The 25,307-nt window shown below is 37.1% G+C and overlaps 1 protein-coding gene across 5 annotated transcripts in view; it reads right to left on the bottom strand.

Moving 5' to 3' along the window:
- LOC126725978 (uncharacterized) overlaps positions 1 to 24,960 on the bottom strand; it is a 30,556-nt gene extending 5,596 nt beyond the window's left edge. Inside the window, exons 1-15 of one of the 5 annotated variants that reach the window (XM_050431047.1) lie at positions 24,796 to 24,960; positions 24,594 to 24,696; positions 24,411 to 24,492; positions 20,642 to 20,717; positions 17,631 to 17,716; positions 17,462 to 17,538; positions 16,486 to 16,548; positions 16,233 to 16,345; positions 13,200 to 13,279; positions 12,989 to 13,075; positions 9,935 to 10,015; positions 1,370 to 1,519; positions 1,081 to 1,284; positions 647 to 785; positions 430 to 551 (exon numbers count right to left, since the gene is read on the bottom strand). In XM_050431047.1, the coding sequence (XP_050287004.1) occupies positions 430 to 551; positions 647 to 785; positions 1,081 to 1,284; positions 1,370 to 1,519; positions 9,935 to 10,015; positions 12,989 to 13,075; positions 13,200 to 13,279; positions 16,233 to 16,345; positions 16,486 to 16,548; positions 17,462 to 17,538; positions 17,631 to 17,716; positions 20,642 to 20,717; positions 24,411 to 24,492; positions 24,594 to 24,661 (1,428 nt within the window). In that variant the 5' untranslated portion in view covers positions 24,662 to 24,696; positions 24,796 to 24,960. Of the gene's footprint in view, positions 1 to 429; positions 552 to 646; positions 786 to 1,080; positions 1,285 to 1,369; positions 1,520 to 9,934; positions 10,016 to 12,988; positions 13,076 to 13,199; positions 13,280 to 16,232; positions 16,346 to 16,485; positions 16,549 to 17,461; positions 17,539 to 17,630; positions 17,717 to 19,521; positions 19,783 to 20,641; positions 20,718 to 24,410; positions 24,493 to 24,593; positions 24,697 to 24,790 lie in introns of those variants that run through there. The other 4 variants (XM_050431049.1, XM_050431048.1, XM_050431050.1 and 1 more) reach the window with 4 other exon arrangements.
- Between the last annotated feature and the right edge of the window lie 347 nt (positions 24,961 to 25,307).

Here is a 25,307-nt window from a genome sequence, read left to right as displayed (position 1 = left end):
AAAGCTAACAACCAATCCAATAAGGTTCTAATGAAAAATAACTCGAGGTCTGGCATGGATCTCTCATTATCTGTTCCCCCCATGCAGCCCCCTTGAAATTGCTATGGGCTGCATCACCACACCTCCTTCACCAAACCACAATGCAAAAGATGGATATCTACAATCTCAACACCATTTTTACACATGCAACACCAAACTACAATAAATTTTCTTTCTCCCTAAGGTTGTTAACGGTCAAAATACTACCCAAAGTGTATGTCCACCAAAAGGTTCCTCATATGGCAACTGCTGAAAGAACATAAAAGGAAAATATTTGTCTGATATTCAGATCTCATTTGATAAGCTTTTGTAAAGTATGTGCACCTCCCATGAGACCAAAATATTCTTATAATAAAGCACAAAAATAAATGGCTAATGCAATATTCATACCTCAACATCATCAATATCAGAAAGTCCATCTGATTCATCATCAGTGATGGAACTCGTATCCTTAGATTTCTGAAATTTATCAGAAACACCATCTACTCCAATCTGATCTCCGGTGGCAGCTGCTGAAATTGAGTATTAATAGGATTGCTTGCAGATATGTTGTATAAAAATACAGGACTAAACCTTTCCTGTAACAATATTTTCAAAAAACACTTACAATTACTTCCATTCTCCCTTTGGTTCAATTGTTCATTCTCATTTTCCTTTTGGCTGTTTTCGGCGAAATCCCTTTGGTTCAATTGTTCATTCTCAGTTGCCTTTTGACTGTTTTCAGTGAAAGACTTGACTTTCTCAACCTAAAGAATACCAGACAAAAAAGAAACAAAACTTAAATATACATGGGAATACTAGGCAAAGAAGTTGACAAATCCTGAGAAACAGCAATACACTAGAAGAAACGACAGATAAAAATACAACAATACTACTTTTTTTCTTTTTTCTTTTTCTTTTTTTTTTTTTTTTTTTTTTTTTTTTTTTTTGAATCAAACTAGGGATCACAGTAAATATCCATGCCCTTGCTTCTTTCTAATAAAAAAATTACCTCCTAACTTCGATACTTGTCAAGAGAAAAATACAAACACAAATACTAACCAATAAGGAAGTTTTTTTTGAGGAAGTTGGCATGCCGAAATAGGACTGACATTCAGTTGCCTGTTCAATGTTTTCACTCTCTTGCTGAGGCACACTTGATTCATCTGCCTTGTCAGTAGATTCCATGGCTATTCTCTCTTTTTCAGCACGCTGGAAAGCAGGAGGTTCTGACCCACCATGTAGTCCTCCAGAAAGTTTAACAAACTATAGCAACCCAAAACAACTATGAACACAGAAGTAAAACACATTGAAGAAAATAGCCAAATGAAAAAAAAGAGAGAGAAGTTACAGCGTCATAGCAAGTTCTACAAAGTCCATGGGCAAAATGAGGTGCCCCACTATTTTTATGTTCACAAAGCACTTCCCCCGCCTTTTGGGACACACCAACTGATGGTACACTCTCCTTTAGCTCTACAGCATTTTTGGTTAACTCCTCAATCTATTTAAAAAGAAATTACAAGACAAGCTATCAACATCATATCATAGGAGAATCAAGTTCTTGATTTCACAACATTGTAACTAAATAATGTTATTAGACCCAACTTCTTGTTCTAGCTTTAATAAAATCTTAAATCAATTTATTGTCATTACAAAGAATTAAATGTGTGCTAGTTAATGCATTTAACATTAACACCAATTGTGCATGTAGATGCAGTTGTGTCTTGCAGGTCTCCTTGCAAGAGTGTTGTGACCTCCTGTTTCAGTGAGGTTGGCTTAGTAGCTCTGCGAAACTATGACGGCAGAGCTGGAAGAGTTATGGAAGAAACTCTCTTTTACGGAAGAGGAAGATGAGAGTATTTCTCTGGGGAGCAATAGCACAGAAGCAGCAAAGGAAATAGGTAAGAAATGCCTCGTGATGAAAGTGCTGGCACACAGAAGTATATCGCTGGAAGCACTTCGGAAAAATTTGAGGATGATATGGAAGCCCAACAAAGGAGTGCAGATAACGGAGATTGACGATGAGCTATACTTAGTCGAGTTTGGAGATGGACGGGACAAGAAGAAAATTATGGATATGAGCCCCTGGAGCTATGAGAAACAACTAGTTCTGTTAAAGGAGTTTGAAGGTGAACAAGTTCCAAAGGATATATCTATCAAGCAGTCGCCGTTTTGGATTCAGATTCATAACCTCCCATTAATGAGCAGAACCTGTGAGACGGGCTGGGCTATAGGGTCCACGCTAGGAGAGGTGATGTCCGTTGATGCAGCTGAGTCTGGGGTTCAATGGGGAAAGTATCTCCGGATTAGAGTGAAGATCGATGTTACAAAGAAGTTAGTCAGAGGAAAGAAAGTTAAGATTGAAGGGGGCGAGCAAAGATGGATTAGTTTCAGGTATGAAAGGCTTCCAAATTTCTGCTACAGATGCGGACTGCTGAACCACGACCTCAGGGACTGTGCGGAAGCAGTGGAGAAAGAAAACCAAAAGGAGCAAACAAACCTTCAATATGGACCGTGGTTAAGAGGTGAGATAATTCGAAGGGTCGGAGGTGAGGCACCTAGAGGAGGGCAGAGTTTTGGGCTGAGTATGGGAGACAAACAAGGAGGAAATGTGGGAAAAATCTCGGGGAAGCCCTCTCACGCGCCACCTGTGGCATTGGGGGTGGAAGTTGCAGAGGGGTCAGCGATGAACGACCTAGGAAACAGGGAGAAAGAGGATGGGACAAAAGGGCATGATACTAGAGATCAAGCTCCAGGATGTATTCATGAAAATGGTATGGACAGTAGCTTCGGGTTGAACAAGGAAAGCAGTATTCTTTTCCAGGAAAAGGAAAGTTTGACCAAACCCAAAATCCAAAATGAAGATGTGAGTGATCAGAGGGGGGAGAAAGGGACTCAACAGAAGCAAGAGCCTCATTTTGACTTCCTTTTGGCGCCAAGTTTGAAAGGTCTAAGTGGGGTTGAAAACCCAATTAAAAATGAGAAAGAAACAGGCCCAATGGCCATATGTTTTAATGAGGAGACGGGCTGGGTGGCAGAGACGTTGGGCCCGAAGAGTGGGCACTGGAAAAGACTCGCGAGGAAGGCCCATTGTAATGATGAGAGCATGGGCCTTGACTTACTGGGGAGCAAAAGGCCTGGTCCGGTTCCCATTATGAAACTTGAACAAGACTTAGTTGTGCAGAAACGAAAGAAAACAGAGAGCAAAGGACAAAACACTCAGGAAAAGGAAAGTGATAGGGATGGCGAAGAGGCGGCGACTGCGATGCAGGGCCGCCGAGCCACATGAGTATCTTGGCTTGGAATTGCCGGGGTCTAGGATCACCCCCGGCAGTTCGGATTCTCACCGACGAGGTGAAATCCAAAAATCCGATCCTAGTGTTCCTTGTGGAGACCAAAGCTCGTTCTAGCAGAATGAAGGGCTTCATGAGGAAATTGGAGATGACCCAGGGAATTGATGTTCCTAGCGACGGCATGAGCGGCGGGTTGGCTATGATTTGGAAGGAAGGCGCAGATATTCGGTTCAAAAGCTGCTCCAACTCGCATATCGACGTGGTGGTATACGATGAGAAGGGGCGGAATCCATGGAGGGCGACTGGGTTTTATGGGCATCCGGATGCAAGGAAGAGGCATATATCATGGAGTTTGCTTGAAACATTGAAGAAGCAATGTGATATGCCGTGGGTGGTCTTTGGCGATTTCAACGAGATCACCCACCCCGATGAAAAGCTTGGATGGGCAGACCGTGATGCAGATCAAATGAGAAAATTTAGAGATTGTCTGAGTGTGTGTGGCCTTAATGATTTGGGTTTTGTGGGAAGCAGATTTACTTGGTGCAACGGACGGTTTGGGGACCAACGGACCCTTGTTAGATTGGATCGGGTGGTGGCCAATGAGGGCTGGCTTGCTAATTTTTCTGAAGCGCAAGTTCACCACGTCTCAATGGCAGCTTCGGACCATTGCCTCTTGGCTTTGTTCTTAAGGAAAAAGGCGCCAACAAAGAAAGTGAAAAAGAGATTCTTCTTCGAGGCCATGTGGATCAGAGATGAAAGATGCAAGGAAGTTATTGAAGGGGCTTGGGATCCATTACGGGCTGATGTGGACATTCAGGAGAGAATTAAAAATTGTCAAGGGCAGCTTAGAAGATGGAACAACGGGGTTTATGGGAATGTGAATAGGGTGCTGAAGCTGAAACAGGACAGACTTAGACACCTTGAAGGGTTGAATCTCTTGCACGAGACAGCGGCAGAAATTCAGGGCTTGAAAAAGGAGATCAATGAGATACTCATAAGGGAGGAGGTTATGTGGAATCAAAGATCAAGGGCTTTATGGATCAAATGTGGCGACCGAAATACTAAATTCTTCCATGCCACGGCAAATCAAAGACGAAAGACTAATAAGATTGAGGGGATTCGGGGCGCGAACGATGTTTGGTTTGATCAGCCGGAGGACATTGAGAGAGAAGTCCTTGAGTATTTTTCATCCATTTTTAGCACAGCAAGTCCATCTTCTTTTGCTGCTAGTTTGGGTGCCATTAACCCGCTGGTCTCGGATGAGATGAATGCTGCTCTCCTTAAGGAGTTTAGTGTGCTGGAAGTCCGAAATGCTCTGCATCAAATGCACCCTACCAAAGCCCCCGGCCCCGACGGTATGTCCCCTATCTTTTATCAAAAGTACTGGAATGTGGTTGGGCATAATGTTACAAACTCTGTTTTGCAAATTCTAAATACTGGTTGCATGCCGTATGGTTGGAATGAAACTTATATTTGTCTTATACCTAAAGTCAGCTCCCCCCAAAAAATATCTGAATATAGGCCCATTAGTCTTTGTAACGTCCTCTATAAAATTGTAGCAAAAGTCCTCGCTAATAGGTTGAAACTGATTCTACCTGAAGTTATTAGCGAGTCTCAGAGTGCATTTGTTCCAGGAAGACAGATAACTGATAATGTGATTGCAGCGTTCGAAACTATGCATAGTATTGATTTACGAAGAAGAGGGAAACAGGGTCTGATGGCAATAAAACTTGATATGAGCAAAGCGTACGATAGAGTGGAGTGGGCTTATTTGGATGCAATGATGAGAAAATTGGGGTTTGCAGAGAGATGGATCAAGCTGATTATGATGTGTGTAACGACAGTGACTTACTCTGTTCTAATTAATGGAGAGCCGAGGGGAAAAATAAGTCCATCTAGGGGTCTTCGACAAGGCGATCCCATTTCCCCGTATCTCTTCCTATTATGCTCTGAAGGGCTGTCTGCCATGTTGAAAAGAGAGGAGACAGTGGGCAGAATAAAAGGGGTGTCGGTGTGCCGTGGTGCTCCTCAGGTGTCCCATCTCTTATTTGCAGACGATAGTATCATATTTTGTAGGGCAAGTGTGAGTGAAGGGCAGAGGGTGATGAAAGTATTGGCGGATTATGAACAAGAATCGGGGCAGAAGTTAAATAAGGAGAAGACATCTTTGTTCTTTAGTAGAAATACAAATAGAGATTGTCAAGAAGAAATTAAGGAGTTGTTTGGGGCCCAAATCATCCAGCAACATGAAAGATATTTGGGATTGCCCCCGCTTGTGGGCCGTGGAAAGAGGAAAGCTTTCTCTCGGGTTAAAGACCAAGTCGGGAGGAAAATAGCTAATTGGAAAGGTAAGCTATTGTCCAACGTGGGTCGTGAGATTCTTATTAAGGCGGTTGCTCAAGCCACGCCTACATACACAATGAGCTGCTTTAAGTTCCCGGATTCACTTTGCAAAGAGCTTAATTCGATGACGCGAAACTTCTGGTGGGGGCAGAAAGATAAGGAGAGAAAAATGGCATGGATCTCTTGGGAAAAGCTATGTATCCCTAAATCGGAAGGCGGCATGGGGTTTAAAGATCTTAAGGCATTCAATCTCGCGCTCCTAGCCAAGCAAGGGTGGCGGCTTCAACAAAACCCAAACTCCATTACCTACAAAATACTAGAAGCAAAGTATTTTAAGGGGAGCAACTTCATGGAGGCAAAATTGGGCAGAAGACCTTCTTACGTGTGGAGGAGTTTGCTGGCAGCAAGGGAAGTCCTTGAGAGGGGGTCCCGATGGATCATTGGTGATGGAAAAAAGGTTAAGACCTGGGAGGATAGATGGCTCCCAACTCCAAACACCTTCAAAGTAATGAGTCCGCGGTGTCAAGTTCAAGTGTTGGATAGGGTGGAGAATCTAATAGATAGGGAGAAAGGCTCTTGGGATGCAGACTTGGTGAAGAGCAATTTTGTTGCTCATGAGGCAGAAACCATTTTAAGTATCCCTATTAGTAGCACTCTCCCTGAGGACTCTCGGGTTTGGGCAGGAACAAGGAATGGTTTGTTTACTGTTAGAAGTGCCTATGAAGTGGCTTTCAATCTCATTAAGGAAGGAAAACAGCAAGTGGCCTTAGGGGAAAGCTCAGACAGATCAAAAATGAAGGTTTTTTGGAGGTTTATTTGGAAGTTGGAGTGCCCGAATAAGGTAAAACAGTTTTTCTGGAAAGCCTGCAAAGACATACTACCCACTAACTCTATGCTTGTTTCTCGGAAAATCACCGGGATTGATAGTTGTGGGTTGTGTGGGATTCGTGAAACCTCGGGTCATGCTCTTTGGGGATGCAAATTTGCTTCAGAGGTATGGAAAAATGGGGGTCTGCCAACAAGAGTAAGAGACCAGCTTCGGTACTCAAATGAATTCATAGATGTGGTGTGGAAGCTGAAGGAGGATAAGTGTATCCAAGACTGGGAGTGGTATGCAATCATGGCATGGAAGATTTGGAATAACAGGAACTCTTTCAAGCATGAAGGCCTGTGTAAACAGCCAAAACAAATTGCAGTAGAAGCCCGAAACTACACTGAGGAATGCAGACAGAGTGATCCTACACCTAATGGAATTCAGGTTCGAACCAATACTTGCTGGCAACCGCCAAGGGCTGGTTGGTATAAAGTCAACGTGGATGGAGCCATTTTCAAGGATGCTAGGTGCTGCGGTGTTGGAGTCGTGATCAGGAATGAAAATGGCCAAGTCATGGGAGCTTTAAGTAAAAGAATTCATCTGCCCCTGGGGCCTTTAGAGATTGAAGCAAAGGCTATGGAGGAAGGCATTCAGTTGGCAAAAGATCTTAGTCTTAAGGAGATCATCATTGAAGGTGATGCAAAGCAGGTGGTGATGGCCATTTCCGATTCTTCCTCGGCTCCAAGCTCGATCAAGAAGGTGATTGAGGGTATGCGTCTCTGTTTGCTGCATTTTAATTACTGGACGGCTTCCCATGTTGGCAGAAATGGTAACATGATTGCGCACCAATTAGCCAAGCATGCTTTGTTTGAGGAAGAATGTACTGTTTGGGTGGAAGATACCCCCCATTTTGTATCAAATCTGGTTCTTATGGATGTAATCTCTATGGATAATTGTCCAAATCAATGAAAGGTGAATGATGTTTGTTATCAAAAAAAAAAAACATTAACACCAATCAAGTATTCGAGGGAATATGAACAACTTACTACCATGTTAAAAGAATTTATTAAGCAGTTGAGTACATTGAAATTAAGTAATAAAAGGAAGAACAAAAAGCACATTATTTAAAGAAAGTAGCCACAAAGTATCAGCCATGTACTGAAATAAGTTATCTCTAGCTTCAAACAAGCACTTTATTTCGAAGTGAAGAAAAAATATCACACGGAAGTTTAGGATATATATTGGGAAAACATTAATACTTAATGTATCAAATGAGCGGAACAAAACCAAATGGAAATGAAGTTTACAAATTGCATTCTTTTTTTTTTTTAATAGGTAATAGGAATTTTATTGAAGTAGATGAATTTTTTTTTTTAGGTAAAAAGGAATTTTATTGAAATAGATGAACACCGTGTTCACGATAATAAACACTCTAAAATGAAACAAATACATATAACTCAAGAACTAAAGCTTGCAGATTGTAGAAAATCATAAATGGAGATACATTGAGTAAAGCCCCATATACGAGCCCACTAAAACAAAGTCCCAAATAGAAGAAACTTTAAGAGATCTAAAGGTCTCTCATTATCTTCAAAGGTACGGGTATTGTGTTCCTGCCAAAGTAACCACAAAAGACATGCTTAAATCCTAGAACCATATTTCAGATATTTGATAGGTATTTCCCAAACCAATTCCCCCATGCAAAAAGAAGAGAAGCCACCATCTTTGGCATCATCCACTGGATCCCATAAACCAAAAAATTTTGCTCCATAAAGCATGAGCAAACTTACAATGGATCAATAGATGGTCCACAGTTTCCCCCTTGCAACGACACAAGCAACACCAATTAACTGAGGACCAACATTTCTTAACCAGATTATTAATCATAAGTATTCCACCCCAAGCTACTATCCATAAAAAGAAGGACACCATTTTAGGCACCTTTACACACTAAATGTTCTTCCTAGGAAAATCATCAGTAAGAGGACCAAACAACAAATAATAATAAGAGCGCACATTAAACACACCATACTGAGTCAACTTCCAAGCCAAGTTATCATTCCCTTCACCCCTCGGCATATTAGAATAAAGAAGCTCAAAAAAAGAACATACACCCTCCAATTCTCAATCATGAAAAACTCAACGAAATTGTAAATTCCAGCTCCTACTTCTCCCTTCTGATGCAAAAACAGCCAAGTTAGAAATCCAAGCTTCTTTAGACAGAGAACATGTAAACAAATCTGGAAAAAGATCCTTTAGAGAAGCATGCCCGCTCCAAGGATCATGCCAAATTCGAATACGATGACCCTCTCTCGCAATATACACTACCTGTCCGAAGAAACTCTCTGCACCTGCCGTAATACTCTTCCACATCCCAGACCCATAAGTCCCTCTTACACCTCTAGTGCACCAGCCTCCATTAGCCACACCATATTTGGTTGCTATAACCTGATGCCATAACCTGTCACTTTCCTTCCTAAAGCACCATAACCACTTTCCATGTAAAGCTTGGTTAAACAACCCAATCCTCCAAATCCCTAAACCACCTACCTCCACCGGCAAACAAACCTTATTCCAAGCCACTAAATGATATTTAAAAACTTCCTCAAAAGTCCCCTAAAGGAAATTCCTCTGAATCCTTTCTAGTCTAGCTGCCACAGCTTGAGGGATAGTGAACAAGGATAAAAAATATGTAGGAAGGTACAAATTACATTCATAGTTGAAAATATTAAATATAAACTGAGAAGTTTATGCAATTATATTTTTTTTTTTGATAAGTAATAAGGATTCATTGATAATGAAAAGAGAGAGACACCCAAGTACACAGGAAGTATACAGGGGAGTACAAATCAATTACATAGATTACATAAATCAAGAAAATCCAAAAAAGAAGAAAAATGATGGTTTCTCCAAACTGAGAACCAGTCCAGTAAGGTTCTGAAAACGAGAAGCTTGAGATCAGGCATAGAACGCTCATTGTCTTCAAAACACCTACTATTTCTTTCCTTCCAAATACACCACATCAAACAATGAGGGACAACTATCCATATATCTCCATTGCGATGGCGACCAAAACGACCTTGCCAGCAAGCAAAAAGCTCAACAATAGACATTGGCATAACCCAACAAACTCCAAATAAACCAAAAACCATATCCCGCAACTCCAAAGCAACCGGACAATGAAGGAATAGATGGTCAATGGTTTCACTGTTACACTTGCACATATAACACCAATCCAAAATGCAATTATATACATCAACAAATAGTCAGTATTATGATTTTTTTTTAATTGATAAGTATTACACGAGCCAATGGATTTTTAATCAAGACCTAATCCTCCACCCAATCATATCATTATATCTCATAGCACATGTCAAAAATAACAACTACAGAAGTAACAGACACATCATAATAATGAGTTTAATAAAGTATGCATGCATCACATCCTAATAGAAATGGAACATACCGTCAAGCTCCCCGAATCTGTATTCTCAAATTCAATCAATCGTTTTGTCAACGTCATTTCACAAATATGTACAATTTTTACCTAGTGAAAAGAGAATCCATCAGATAGTTTATGAAAAGTGGTTCACGCATCAAGAAAATTGTTGACATAGATTATTTAATGCCATATAGAAGCGGGCAATATCTAATTAAAGATAGTTGGAAAAGACTTCAAGAATGTAGTAATTCATTATTCATTATTCATTATAATCAAGTTTTTCATGTTAACTAATAACAAATTGCACATAACTTCCAGAAAATCAAGATAGTTTTTTTTGATAATGTATGGAACCTTTCTAAAGAAGAGCCCTTTGGACACTTTTTTATTGGGCTAGGGCTTAGAGACTCACATCTAGTGATTCTCTTCCTTTATTCCTTAGCTCTCTTCTTCTTTGTAATTAGTGCTTTTTTATGTTTTTGCTTTTCCATCTTTTTTTGTACTTTTGATATGCTGGTGCTACTTTGCATTTAGCAGTTTTTTGAATATACATCTTTCTTACCTATCAAAAAAAGAAGAGCCCTTTGGACTCACCTCTAGCCATTCAATTAAGCTAAAAATAACATTCTAATGAAATAAAATCATTAAAAATAATGCTTCTAAAAATATTAGAAGTACAAGAAGACATGAACGGTAAATGGTAAGGCAATGTAGCTTAACAATGTTTAAGAATTTACAATATAACATAGATAGTGAAATGGTTATCACAAAAATCTAGACATATGACACGGTTAAAAATGTACCTTAGTGACGTTATTATCACATACATAACAAATTGTTAGGCACATTTGGTACACCAGAAAGATGATTACATAGGCATAAGAATGAGTATTTCTGGGAATACAAGATGTAGAGATAATAAAAAATTCTTATTTATTTGTTTAGTGATAACATAGGAATACAACCTTGAATCTGTATTTCACAATTTAGTACAACATGATAAGAATGTGAAATAGAATCATATTCCAGTCAAATTTCCTAAAATACCTTTAAAAGAGAATATTTAAACAGTGGAAAAGAAGTTTGGACAACAATGGATGTCCTAAGCATATATCATGGCAATTTCTTGCTAGGAATAGCATCATACAAATCAAAGATGGGCAGACTTACAGAAAAGAAACCCAAAAATCTAAACACTTGGATTTGAAATATGCAGAAAGATCACATATAGTGCTGAGAAACAGTTTACATGGTTTAGCATTTGGCTTACTTGCTAACAGAAAATTTAGTAACAATACTGATGGCTACTTCACCAGTATAAACCTAAGTCCCATTACACCCAATTCGGTCTTTTGTTCTCTGTTCTCTTTTGAATATAAAACATCAACTAAAACTATCAGTCACAAAAGAAACAAACTCTTATAAAACCTCTGATCAACTTAATTCAACTCAAGTAGGCAGTAACAGTTATAGTAATTGTTATGAGTAATATTGTATTATGGGGTAATTACACTCCTCTCCCTTGAGGTTTGGGGGAATGACACTCCACCCCAAACCTAAAGGGTAAAAACACTTTCCTCTCTTAAGGTTTGAAGAAATTCACACTCCCCTCTTTTGTTTATATTAGTTTATATCAATAATGAAATTTTCTAAATTTTTATAAGAATCTCTTTACAAAAATTTAATCATGGTTAGCAAAAAATAACTGATAAATTTAGAATAAAAATTCAAAAATTATCAAGCACCAAAAAACTCGTAACGACAAATCTCTCCATAACCCATTTAAAATAAAATAATAAGCAAGATTATTATCATATATTTGTCCGTTAACAATTGTTTTCAATTTTGCTATATAAAAATTTTAAGAAATTGACATAAATTCTATAAAATTTGAATTTACAAATTGTGCAATTGCAATATCTACTTTAGCTAATCAGCAAAATAAATTACTATTTTGAGTTTATTATATGTTATGTAAATTTTTATTAGAAATTATAATATTATTATATTTGAAAAATGAGCGCTTCACTGTAGCCAGGCGTGCGCTTGAGCTTTGCACCTAGGCTCCAAGAGGCTTGTGCACTTAAGTGCACTTGACACTTTTACCACCACTGTCTAGCACAGATATCATTACTCATTCTTATGATTGGTCTGCTTTGATTGCCACAGCTACAAGTCATGTTAACACTTAACAAAGACTGTGGAGGTCAAGGTAATAAAGGCTGTGATCACCAGGGAGGCCAAGGTAGATGAGAGGGACCCACTCACAAATGTTTTCATTGTCAGGGGGTGAAAATCAAACTGTTGATTCATTGGATTCTCCCTTTCACTATCAATATCATCCTGATCACCATTCTCTTCAAACTTTGAAGTCATTAGTACACCATCCTGTCATCAATTTGAGACCTTGCCATCCAATGCTTGTCAGTTAAGTAAGCATCAGAGGGTGTCCTTGTCTAGGCATGAGAATCTACTTCCTCTTCCAACATAGCGTTCCATGAGTGAAGCAAACATATAGAGTTGGATTGTCATCTTGTTCAAGAAAGTGTGAAAAAGTGTAGTTGCTACTTTGCATGTCTCTATAGGGATCCAAGCTACTGATATGTTCACAAAACCATTGTGCAAGGCTGGTTTAGATTTATTATGTAACAAGCCGAGACTATATGATTTATATGTTCCAACTTGAAGGAAAGTGTTACGAAGTAATATTGTATTAGTAGAGAGGGAACTTTAGCCATTTTGTATTTTATCATTAATACTATAAATGATACATGTGTATTATGGTTAACAAATGAATTAACCTTAAGCATTTCATTTCCAGTCAATCAGTTTACAGTATTAATCATGTTGGAGCCACGGAGGCTACCACACACTTATAAACCCAAGTCCCATTACACCCAAATTGATCTTATGTTATCACCTCTCTTTTGTATAAACATCAGTTACAAAAGAATCAAACTCTTATTAAAATTTGATTACAATATACTTACGCAAGCAAAACTAGATCTCCAACTAACAATGCATCAATTTGCACACGAGAGCAAATTACCGAAGTAGGAGTAGATAAGTTGGACTTACAATGTCAGTCTTCGAAAAGCTGTACCCATAAGAAAGAGCAGAGATATATAATGCTGCACCACAGAGCCCACTAGGTTTTCTGCCAGTCTGTAAATGATATAAAGTTTTTTTTGTTGAAGTAAATGATATAAAGTTAAAGTAAGCTTCCCGGTAATTAAACATGGAAACAAATTTCAGCTGCTATATATATATATATATATATATATATTACCTGCATCCAGTCTCTTTTCATTCTGGCAATAAGGTATAATGCAGTTTGAGACACCTTCATATTTCTTTGCTTTAATAATTCTACAAGGAAAAAAACATGCTACATCAGTTAATAGCTTCATCAACTCCAACCATTCATTATAATGTCCATTTCTCAATATCCTCCAATTTCTGTTTCCATCTTTCTGCAAGTGACTCATCAACAGAATAATTTATCACACAAGTATTAGAGAATTCTGGCAGCCAACTGATATTTGTATACTTCCATCAGAACAATTATATATTTCTATTTCAAAGCACCCTATCTCTCTTTTTTATCCTTATGGAGAGAGAGAGAGAGAGAAATATATACTTTGTTTATTTTGATTCACAAATACAACTCACACACCCATGAAAGGACCCATGATCCCACCCTCCTCTCTCTCTTTATGGAGAGGAAATACCCATCTCTTTTCTTTTCTTTTTTCTTTAATTAAGTACTCTCTCCGTCCCAAATTATTGGTCCTCTATTCCATTTTGGGATGTACCAAAATGTAGTCCTCCTTGAAATATCAATAAATATCTTACCCATTACTTTATTTAAAAAGTCAATGCCATTCTTCTCTAGAATTTAAATTAATAAGGGTAGTTTTGGAAACTTATACCTTTTTGAGTAACAGACAACGCATTAAATGATGTTCCCTTAAAGAGTTGGATTTTCTAAACATGACAAAAAATTTGGGATGAATGTAGTAGAATGAAACAAATATCATGGCCACAGAACTTTCAACAAAATTTCTCGTTTCTCACTATTCTCAAATGAACTAGAATTTGTTGTACTACATTGAACATAGCACCACTCTTAGGAACGATGATGTGCAATACCATATTGCATGACTCCTCTAATTAAAGAGTTGGATTTTCTAAACATGACAAAAAATTTGGGACGAATGTAGTAGAATGTAACAAATATCATGGCCACAGCGCTTTCAACAAAATTGCTGGTTCCTCACTGTTCTCAAATGAACTAGAATTTGTTGTACTACATTGAACTTAGCACCACTCTTAGGAACAATGATGTGCAATACCATATTGCATGACTCCTCTAATTAAGTATCTTTTTTCTTTTTTTTTCTTTTTTTTTTTTTTTTTTTGCATTTGCTAATATTCATTCACGTCAGATGTATTTGTTGTGTATGTTTCTTTCTTTTAAATTCAAGGGTAACATATGGAGCTGTCTACTCTGCTTTCATCATTTCTACACTCTTGGTACATTCAATGTTCATAATTCTAAAATTCAATAATTGAGTTTGTTCTTTAAAAAAAAAAAAAAATGGAAATAGAAGAAAACAAAGTTGCATCAACCCAGAAGGTTAAACGTGCAGATTTTCAAACATAAAATAATTAAATAAAAGATTGAAGTGTGAATTATATGAAATCCATTTGTTTAGTAGGCAGAGAATTCATACATTTGTTTGGAAATTTGTTTCCAAAAACAGAAACCTGGCTCGCTGAACAAAAACATTTTTGGCATATTCTTAAAACAATTTTTGGAAAACATCTAAAAGATATTTTCAGAAACTTGATCCCAAGAACAAATATTTTGCACACTAGTGAACAATTCACATGAGTGCACAGTAAAATGCCAACCGCAGTAGGGATTCATAGGGATGGAGGGTAGGTTTTGCAGGGGTTGATGGGAGAGGGGGTTGACTTTCCAGAGGTGAGGGGAGATTTGTAGGGTTGGTCGCTGGGATGGGCAGGTGAGGAAGGGTCTATGGGGTGAATCACAGGAGGGGGACAGGTGGGTACATAAAAACAAATTTTTGAATTTTGTTTCTAAAAATTGTTTTTATTAATCACTTCCCAGATATATTTTTCATATGAAAACAGAAAACCTGTGGGGATGGAGGTTAGATCAAAGAGGATTGGGCCTAGATTGAGCCCAAAGAAGGCCCAATTGTGTATTAATGAAAGAGAAATGGGCTCAAACCAAGCATTTTGACCCGAAGCTAAAGGATTCGACCCAGAGAGGACTTGTCCGAAAACAGACCACCCTCTGGTACTTCAAGAAGACCCACCCGAGGAAGGTTTGAATCAAGAACCCGGGCCAAGGAGAAGGGCAACCTCGGAAGCATAGACAGACAATTGAAGAGTGAAGACTAGCAGGTTACACCTAGGATATTATCTAGCATAGGAACAATGGTTTACCCAAATGAAGGTTGGAGGAAGCTTCCTGATAAAGCAACCATCTCCTCTACATTAAATGCACTGCACGAACTAGCCATGCCACATTTATGGCTGAATGACCCTCCTGAAGAGTGCTCTGTCAACCTGTTACCTTCACATCTCAGCCTCAAAAGGAGGGGAGGGGGAAGATGGGAAAAGTATCCCACCTGAAGAATCATCCGCCCTACAAATGGACAGCTAAGATGGAAACAACCAACCTATAAATAGGAAAAGACCCATTATGTGAGGGAATCTGAAAAAGGTTTAAGTCTAGAGAGAGAAATTACTGTAAACACTTTTTATTTTGTACTATGGTTATCCTTGTGCATTAGTCTTCCTCAGATAGACCAAGGAGAGTATTGTTCATTTCTCATATCTCCCAGCCTTTAAGCATTTTTACTTTGAGTTTTATTTCACTATTTCAAAGTTAGCTTTTAAGCTTATCTCTACAAATTAGTTGTTTCGGTTAAGGGCCCAACCTGAGAGGGTTATTCGGTTTTTACCCCATACAAAACCAATAAAAAAATGGTTCCTATCCTTAAAAAACAAGATTTTCTGAGAACAATTTTTAGAAAACATTCCCAAACAGGGCCTATGGATCCTCTAGTTTTATCATATTCTCTATAAACATGCTCAGTCTACTAAGCCTTTACGTAATGCAATGCAATTGAAATGGATGCAGGCAATACACACTAGTGAATTCTAACTCGAACACAGCCAAATGAATAAATAAACAAAGCAAAGACGGCAATACAAATTCTTGTAATGACTTATCAAAAACAAATTCTTGCAATATAATTATAACCAATGAACAGTAGGTCCTTACTTTCTGTAAATCGAGAAATATAAAGGGAAGGATCAACAGGTTTTATAATGGTAGGATGCTCTCCAAGGCTTAGAAGTTGGCAAAGCTGCAAAAATACAGCACCTAGCACATAACTGCATTATTTTAGAAGAGAAGATGTCAATAGCACAAGAAAAAAAGTGACAGTAAAGTCATAATGTATTATACTGTTTAATGTCAATAAAGGTTGTACATAAAAAATTAAAATTTGATATTGAAGTAGGTTCTCTCTTACACATTTATGGACAAATACTCAGAAAAATCAATAAGAAGAAACGGTTTTGGGTCTTTAGCTACACTGCAAAACATAAAAAGCTAATTTCAATTATTGAGTCCCATTAATAAATGCCTAACAATTAACAGAAGATAGTATCACAGGTACCTGCACATTAACATGCCATCCAAGGCCACAAAATGAAAATAAAAGAAATATGAAACAAACCATAAGTAAATTTAAAGCCATAACTGTTTGATTCATGAGTATTCCCAAGTACAAAACTATTTCTCAAGTCGAGTAAATGACTAAATGGTGGCAATGTCAATTTTGGACATTAGGTCAGCCACTCGGCTCTTAAGTCATAACGTTGATATTGAATTACTGTTGTGAACTAGGAAGCACATGCAAGGGTACGACATGTGGACCCAGCATTTTTTGAAAAAATAAGACACGGGTACGGCAGGACACGTCTATTAAATATATTTTTAATTTTATTTTCTATATATTGTTAAGCTTAAGCATTTATTTATCATATAATGTTAAATATTCATAGATTTAAGAGCAATAATGGGTAATAAAGTGAATTTGTGACTATTAAAGGATGTTTAGAAATTAGAATACAAACCAAGAATAAGAATATTAATTAATGTTCAAATGCACTGTTACTATTAGAGCATGAATGTTGTCTTTGTTTTGTGAAAGGGTATTCAATTCCTCTTGTTCTCGTATCCCTTCCATGTCCCATAATTTTATTTTAAAAAAATAAAAATAAAAACACAGCTAGGACACATGCATACAAAAGTGTCCTAGGCGTTTCCTGTGTCCAACAAGGGTATGAAACTGGTACGGCACCCCAAATGAAGTGTTTGTGCTTCATAGGTTGTCAAACAAGTACAAGATGACCAATTAGACATACAACAAAATAAAGAGTATAAGGTCTTTCAACTATAACTGTAATTTCAAGTTTTAAGGAATCCTATATAAATTTGCTTACCGACATGCAATATAAAGGCAAGCAGCTGCAACTTGATCTGTTTTACGCCCCCTAGTAAAATTCCGTTCAACAGCTATCTGCAAAGTCATACCAAAATCAGATGTTTGAAAATAATATTCAACTGATGAGGACACCATAGGAAAAATAAATAATAATAAAAATACCATACCTGATAAAATGCACAGGCTGGATTAACTATAGAGTCACCACCACTTATATTAAATGTTGTAACGATACTTTCTATCATATCTCTCCCTATGAAAAAAAATAACTATTTCTGATTAGAAGTGAAATTACTATTCCAGACTAGAAATGAAATTATTATATCTGATTCCATCTTTATGCATGCATAACTTCTAAAACTTTTTTTTTTTTTTGAATAAGTAATAAAAATATATTAAAAAGAAGAAGGGTGTCACCTAAGTATACAGGAAGTATACATCAAGGACAAAAACAAATCAAGTGCATAAAGTACAAAAGTCCATGAAACCATGGACTGAAGAAAAAGAACGAAAGCCTAACACTGTAACCCAATCTAGAATAGTCTTAAGGAAGACTTCTAAAACATGAAAATGGTATATGAGATTATCAGGACTTGATTATCTTGTGAAGAATATGGTAGGATGGACTTGTATTTTTCTTTGCCTCATTCGTTTTACTGGATATGTGTAAAACTTGCAAAGTTTGAAACTTGTGGGGCCAAGAAGATTTGTTACCTGAGCATTGGCAATTGTTTTGCAAAATAATAAACAATAAGGCAAACTATCCAACTATGGGGTTAGTTTCTATTTGGTCCCTAAAACTTTAATTTAATCGATGTTAAGCCACAATCTAATCTATGTCAGATTCAATCAATGTACATTATTAAATTGACAAGAAGCTTCATGAGTGAAAGCCTGAGTGCTTTCAGATACAACCCGCTGTGTCATGACACAGTAACTACTGCCCCTGCACCACTGGGTTCTGGTGTACTAACTGGTGGCTCTCTCTCTCTCTCAACAACTGCCTAAAATTTTTTACATCTGGGTGGTTTCAAATAAACCTTAAATTTTAAAATGTTACAATTAAAACAGTTAGAATAATGGTTAAGCAATTAAAATTCATCATTTCTTGTCAACATAAACATTTTGGACAACAGGACAAGTGGTAATTTATCATGGTTTCAGAAATGGTGGTCATGAGTTCCAATCATGTCTCCATTCTACCCCCCAGTTTTAAAAAGAAAGAAACCTAGCGAGATGGACCCCACTCATTGATGGGAGCTTAGGCCTACTTACAATAGGATGAGTACTTCATAAATCCAATTTGGTCACTCTGAGCCTATCTGTATCCATATCCCTGCATAGCTCGAGAAAATCGTTCAACCTTGCTCTAAGATATTGCTTCAAAACATACAATATTTTTTTTTATTCTATATACCTTCCCCTGTGTAAAGGGATTCCCGAAACCTGAAAGAACATCCATATAAACCTATTCTTCTAAATTACCATGAAGAAAAGCATTTTTTACCTCAAGCTAATTCACAATCCAATTCAAATTAGTTGCTAGGGATAGGATTACTCGTATGAAACTCATGTTCTCTATTGAGGCAAGTCTCTTGATAGTCAATCCCATAGGTCTAAGTGAATCCCTCCGCAACCAATCTGGCCTTGTACCTCTCTATGGACCCATCTGCCTTATGCTTAACTATGAAAATCCACTTGCAGCCAGCTGTCTTTTTTCCATTTAGGCAAGAGAACTAATTCCTAAAAAAAGAATTATTCAAAGCTGTCATTTCTTCAATCATAGCTTTTTCTTTATATAGGTAATTAGGAACTTTATTAAAAAAAACTATGAAAAGGATATAGGCTGACCTCTGCGTACACAGGCCGTGTGTACTAAGGAAGATTAGCAATCATCAAAAAGTACATATATCTAAGAACTCTACGAGAGAAGAGAAGGATAGACCACTCATAGCATGTTTCTACTATGGATCATGTGAAGGGCAATAAGAGCATCTAAATCATCATTCTTCTCAGGGCTAAGAGTATGAATATAGCTAGAGGTATCACTTAAAATACCTTGACCCCCAAGTAAGCTGACATGTAGACAGCAGATTGGTCTTTAGATTCTGTCTTTAAAATACTTCAAGGTGACATCCTTAGTGAGAAGGAGAGCTCCATCACCACTTGAGACTGTTAATGTTGTTCCACCACAAGAGGTTGTTGGGGTGGTTCTTCGTGCCTCATCGGATCAACATAAGTAACAGTGGAAGGGTGAAGGGGTAATCATATGCAACACATGAACACCAAAATGGGGCTCTTCTTCACTAATGTCCTGCCCTTGATGAGGAGTGTTCAAACCAGAAACGTAAGTACCAGACTCAAAGTATTTACAAGAATGAAAATGGTGACAATATCCTTTGTGTGGCCAAATAGCCAAGAAATATATACTTAAGAGCACGAGGACCCAACAAACCACCTTCAAGACGATGAATGTGAAACATATATAGCACACACAAAGAGTGAGAGGAAATAATTCTAAAGACAAGGGAGGAGACAATACTTCTATAGAAGTTTTGAAAATCAAGACACGTGATGGCATCCGATTGATAAAATATGTTGCCGTGAAAACAACATCTACTTGGTAATGCCAAAAAGAGGATAGTGTCAAAATGCCGTTAATCTTTATTTGGATGGAAGAATTGGTTTGGCAAATTTTTTGTTATTTAGCCTCATTATGCTTGGTGTGGGCACTATGGCAAACGAGGAATCATTGTACAATTGAAGATCTGTATGACTCAATGGTTCAGCTAAGCCTATTGACAAAATGGTCTTTCATCAGAACATTGTTTAAACAGTCCCATATTCTGCAACCTAGGGGACCTAATGATATCCATTCTCTTGTAGATTTCATTGATTCTCTCTTTTTTCTTTTGTAATTCTTTAGGCTATCTTATCCACCGGACTACGTGAGATAGTTCCTATTTTTCAATAAAATAGTTTTAATTATCAAACAATATTTACAAACCATTTCAAAGTTAGTTATCAAATAAATAGATAGAACCATTTCAAACTTTACTAAAATGAGTTTTCTTTATGAACAACATTAACACACTGAATATTGAAATTTAAACTCCTAATAGGACAACCTAACTTAGAAATACATAAAAGTAAACAGTTACAAAGCACAATTACATACCTTTATCTAAAGTCCTCCTAAATGATTCTGAATAGCCACTTTGAATGGATCTTACCACGCTACCTGACAATTTGCTCTGCAGATAAAAGAGTTCCACTATTAAAAAATCAAAACATGTGGCCATAAAAAGCAAAATCAAGCACAATGTACACTACAATTTATTTGAAGCATTTGAAAAATAATGCAAAGTTGCAAACTATCAGAGTTATAAATCCCACAAACATTGGTCTAAATTTCATTAAAAAAGATAGTTTACTCATGCCTAAAGATTAAAATAAATATATTAGAAGGCAAAGATGGTGACATTGAGCTAAATATATATTTTGACCGAGTATTGTTTATACACTTAAAAATAAACTAACAATGTCTAAGAAGCAAAATCTAAGCATGTACATTTCAATTCATCACAAGCATTAGAAAAACAATGCAACGATATCAGAGTACAAAATCCCTTTTTTTAGTAACATAGGGAACCTTTTAAAAGAAAAGCCCTTTGGACTTGCCTCTAGCCAGTAAACCTACAGGCAACTAACCCCACCCTCCAAAATCAATTATAGGGTAACGCATTCACAGTTTATGATCATGCCTAGGAGCATCGAAGTACAAAATTCTCACACGCACTAATCTGATTTTTTATTGCAAATGGCTGTTTACTTACATATAAATATTTGAAAAAAATTTCAAAAATAACATGTGTTTTTTTATAGGTAAGTAGTGCAATTTTATTAATTAAAGAAAAAAATAAACTTTGAGTTCACAATGATGATCACAAAGGAACAAAAGAAAATACAAAAATATTATAAGGCAAGTCTAAGTGAAGCTAGGAACTCAAAAACAGATGAACAATCAGAAAAATCCCAACACCGTGCCCAAAGAGTGTGTTGAAACACAAATTTTAATTGATCCAATGAAATTACGTTGTCGCCAAACAGGTGACCATTCCACTCCTTCCACACAATCCACATTAAACAACCCAGTACCATATTCCATGTTACAGAGCCATGCTCCCCATACTTGGTGGCAATAACCTACTTCCATAAATGAAATGTATCAATTCCCAAAACTTCATAACCATTTACCTAACAATGCTTGATTAAAATGAACAACTCTCCTAAGCCCCAATCCACCCACCACAACGGGTGAACAAACCTTGTCCATAGCCACCAAGGAGTATTTAAACTACTTTGAAGCACCTCAAAAGAAATTTCTTTGAATTTTTTCCAACCTATCAGCCATCGATTTAGGGATGGTGAATAAAGATAAATTGTATGTTGAAAGGCTTGACAGATTCAACAAAGTAAGTCTACCTCCCTTTGATAAGTAGAGTCGCTTCCAACCTGAAAGTTTCCTCTCCATCTTCTCCATAATGGGAATCCAAATAGAAGTTGCCTTAAATGGAGCACCCTAAGGCATACCCAAATATTTCATTGGTAGACCACCCACCCTGCAATTAAAAGTGCTTGTTAAATCATTGGTAGACCACTCACCTCCCCAATAGAAACAATTTTTCACTTTTCCCCACATTAATCAAACCAACAACTGCTTCAAAGCATCTCAATGCCAACCTAATGTAAAGTAATTGTTCCCTAGAACCATCCCAAAATAAAATAGTGTCATCAACAAAAAGAATATGTGAAATACTCACTCCTACTGAAGTATTGCATCCCACATGAAAACCACATAGTAAACCACTTTCCTCAATTTTCTTCAAAATCGAGCTCAATACCTCTATGACCAAAAGAAACAAAAGAGGTGACAAAGGGTCACCTTGTCTCAAACCCCATGACTTGCCCAAAAACCCAACAGGAGATCCATTCACCAATACTGAAAAGCAAACAGTAGTGACACGAGCCTCTCCTCCATCTCTCCTCAAAACCCATTCTGCCCAAAAGATAAAACAAAGAATCCAATTCACATGTTTTTTCTATATCCAGCTTGCAGATCACACTTGGGACACAGCTCTTCAATCTGCTATCCAAGTACTCATTAGAAATGAGGACTGAATCTAAAATCTGCCTACATCAAAAGAATTTTGTACAAAGTTTTCCTCCAAATCAGTCTAAAGGAATCTCTCCAACCCATTACAAGGCCATTTCAACAAATACAACACATAGTCAAAAAAAAATCTTAATAAAAAATTGCAACACCACTATGGGGTACAAAACTACAAATACAACCATTTTTTTATTACATATGGAATCTTTCTAAAAAAGAGCCCTATGGACACATCTCCAACTAGTAAAACCTATAGGCAATTGACCTCACCCACTAAAACCAATTGCTGGGTAATCCATAGTCAAAATTATCTTTTCAACCCTTTCCATCACATTAGATGGATGAAATTACCTAAATACAACCCTTTGAACTATTCAAGAGATTGATTACATCTTATAAACTTAAAGAACCAAAATGAAACTCTTACAATTTTCAAGAACTAAAATAGGTGTTTGCCCTAAAATACTTATACATGAGAAGCATTTTCAAGACAAGCCACATCAAAATTCTTATTCAAAACAGATATTCCAGGTCCGAATATTTATTTAATCAACCTAATTTGATCTATACTCTTTGCGTCTTTGCCATTAACGTTACGGCTTGGATCTTTTTTTCATTCTCTTTTCTTATTTTTTGCTTTGCTTCTTTTTTAGCTTTATATACTTCCTATATAAACTTTCTTTTTCTGCAAGAATAAAAACTCACATGCATCAAATGAAGGCAGATTGTTAAGTAATAGAGCATCAAGCTCCAAGTAACCTCATACCACCATAAAAAGACAGTCATTTTAAGTATGTAAGCTGCAATAACAAACTCTTACTGGTCTATTTCATTCTTTTTATTGATGAGTTACATATGCACCCAATGGATCTTGAACCCATGAGCTAGAGCTCATTGGCGGTTTAGATCATTCATTGGAGCATATAATTTAGTGAAACAATCAAGCCAAATCAAAACAGGTGTTAATCCAAAAACCCATGAGAATCAAAAAGCAGAAGCAAAACCAAGAAGAAAAATGAATAAACCATGAATAACAAATTCAAACCTCACAATCTGTCAAATAAGCTTCCCTGAAAAACAAATAATTGATGCCCTCCAAACCCAATTACCCAAAGTAGGCAAGAGAAATAGTATTTGAGCCAATGTCCTAATAATCACTTTGCAGCAACACCAACACCAACACGTGCCAACTAGTACTCAAGTACACAACATTGTGTTGCTACCATATAAACACATATGGGAATTTCTACCAACGAAACAAGCACCAACCTCAACAAAATGGAGTTTTTCTCAATCAATTAGGAGCCTAGGATAATAATTCAAACCAACCTAACAATATCGCTTCAATATTCTCTCTCAGCTAGCTCACTTTACACCCTCCTAACCAAAAATTATGTAGCAATCTCATTCACTAACATACAAGCCCTAAAGGTAAGTTGCACCAAGGCAGCAGACTTATCATTTCCCAAAAAAAAACGTAAGATTGTTTTGTATCATACGAACAAGACCTGGTCTCATGTGTGCAATGCGTCTAAAACACCTATTATCAGAATCACGGCGCTACTTCCAACTTCTTTTTATTTTATTGACTGTTTTATCAATAAGCAATCAAATGTCAAATCACTATTACAGTTTCTCAACTCATGGTTCATACAGCCAGCAGAAACATGCCTGGAAAAAAAAGATGTAACAAATAGTAGCCTATCAAGTAGTGAATTGGCATCACGTCACAACAAAACACTAATATAGAAAAGCAGACACATTGATTACATACCTCTCCTCCCGCACCCTTAACAAACGAAGGTTCGTCAGTGTACAAATCTTCATGGAGAACTTTCCCACAAACGTCACAACACCTATTGGTTAGAAAAAGATTTAATTAATATGAACTCAAGAACAAAGCATAACAGTTTTGCACATAATTTTTGAAAAGAGTAAAAATCTTCAAGGTACTTACACCAAGCCATTGGCATAAGACGAAGTAGGCCGATGGTTACCGTTAGCACAACTCAAGAATAGAGCCATAGTTTATTGAATTCGAATTCAAATTCGAAGCCAATCTAATTCACAATAACAAAATATTTAAAAAATAAAAAATAAAAAAAATTATCATAAGAAAGAATTTTGGGGGGAATAATAATTGGGGAAGCATACCTTACCTTAATTGGTCTCGAAAGGTTGAAGAATTACAGAGCAGTGCCACTTTAGGAAGAGAAAATAGCTTAGTTTGGGCTTTTACAGAGAGAGAGAGAGAGAGGGTTTTGGTTGCAGAGAAAGAACTCAATAAGGCTAGGCTAGGCTTGTGTTTGCGCCAAAAAACCGGTTACTTGCGAACCGGAATAGCTGCCGGTTCTTTGGATTCAAAAAAAACAGGTATTGCCAACGGTTATTGGGTCGGGGCTTTGAGTTGGATTTTTTTTTAAAATAACTATAAAATCCAAATTATATTATTAGTTAAGCAACGTTTGAAACTAATTTCGTTTCTAACAATTCGACTTCAGAGGACTCAATTTTGGGAAGCTAAGATGTCCACGTAAGCCTGGAAATCGAGTTTACTAGACTCAGTTTCTATACAAGGAAATCGAGTCTAATGGACTCGATTTTCGTTCATGGAGATCGAGCTCAGAGTACTCGTTTTTCTTCGTTCAGCACGCAGACATACCAAGGAAGA

Source organism: Quercus robur, chromosome 5 (genome assembly GCF_932294415.1).
Source record: "Quercus robur chromosome 5, dhQueRobu3.1, whole genome shotgun sequence".
Taxonomy (NCBI): domain Eukaryota; kingdom Viridiplantae; phylum Streptophyta; class Magnoliopsida; order Fagales; family Fagaceae; genus Quercus; species Quercus robur.
Note: the sequence above shows the minus strand (reverse complement) of the source record. Positions and strands in the feature narration are given on the sequence as shown.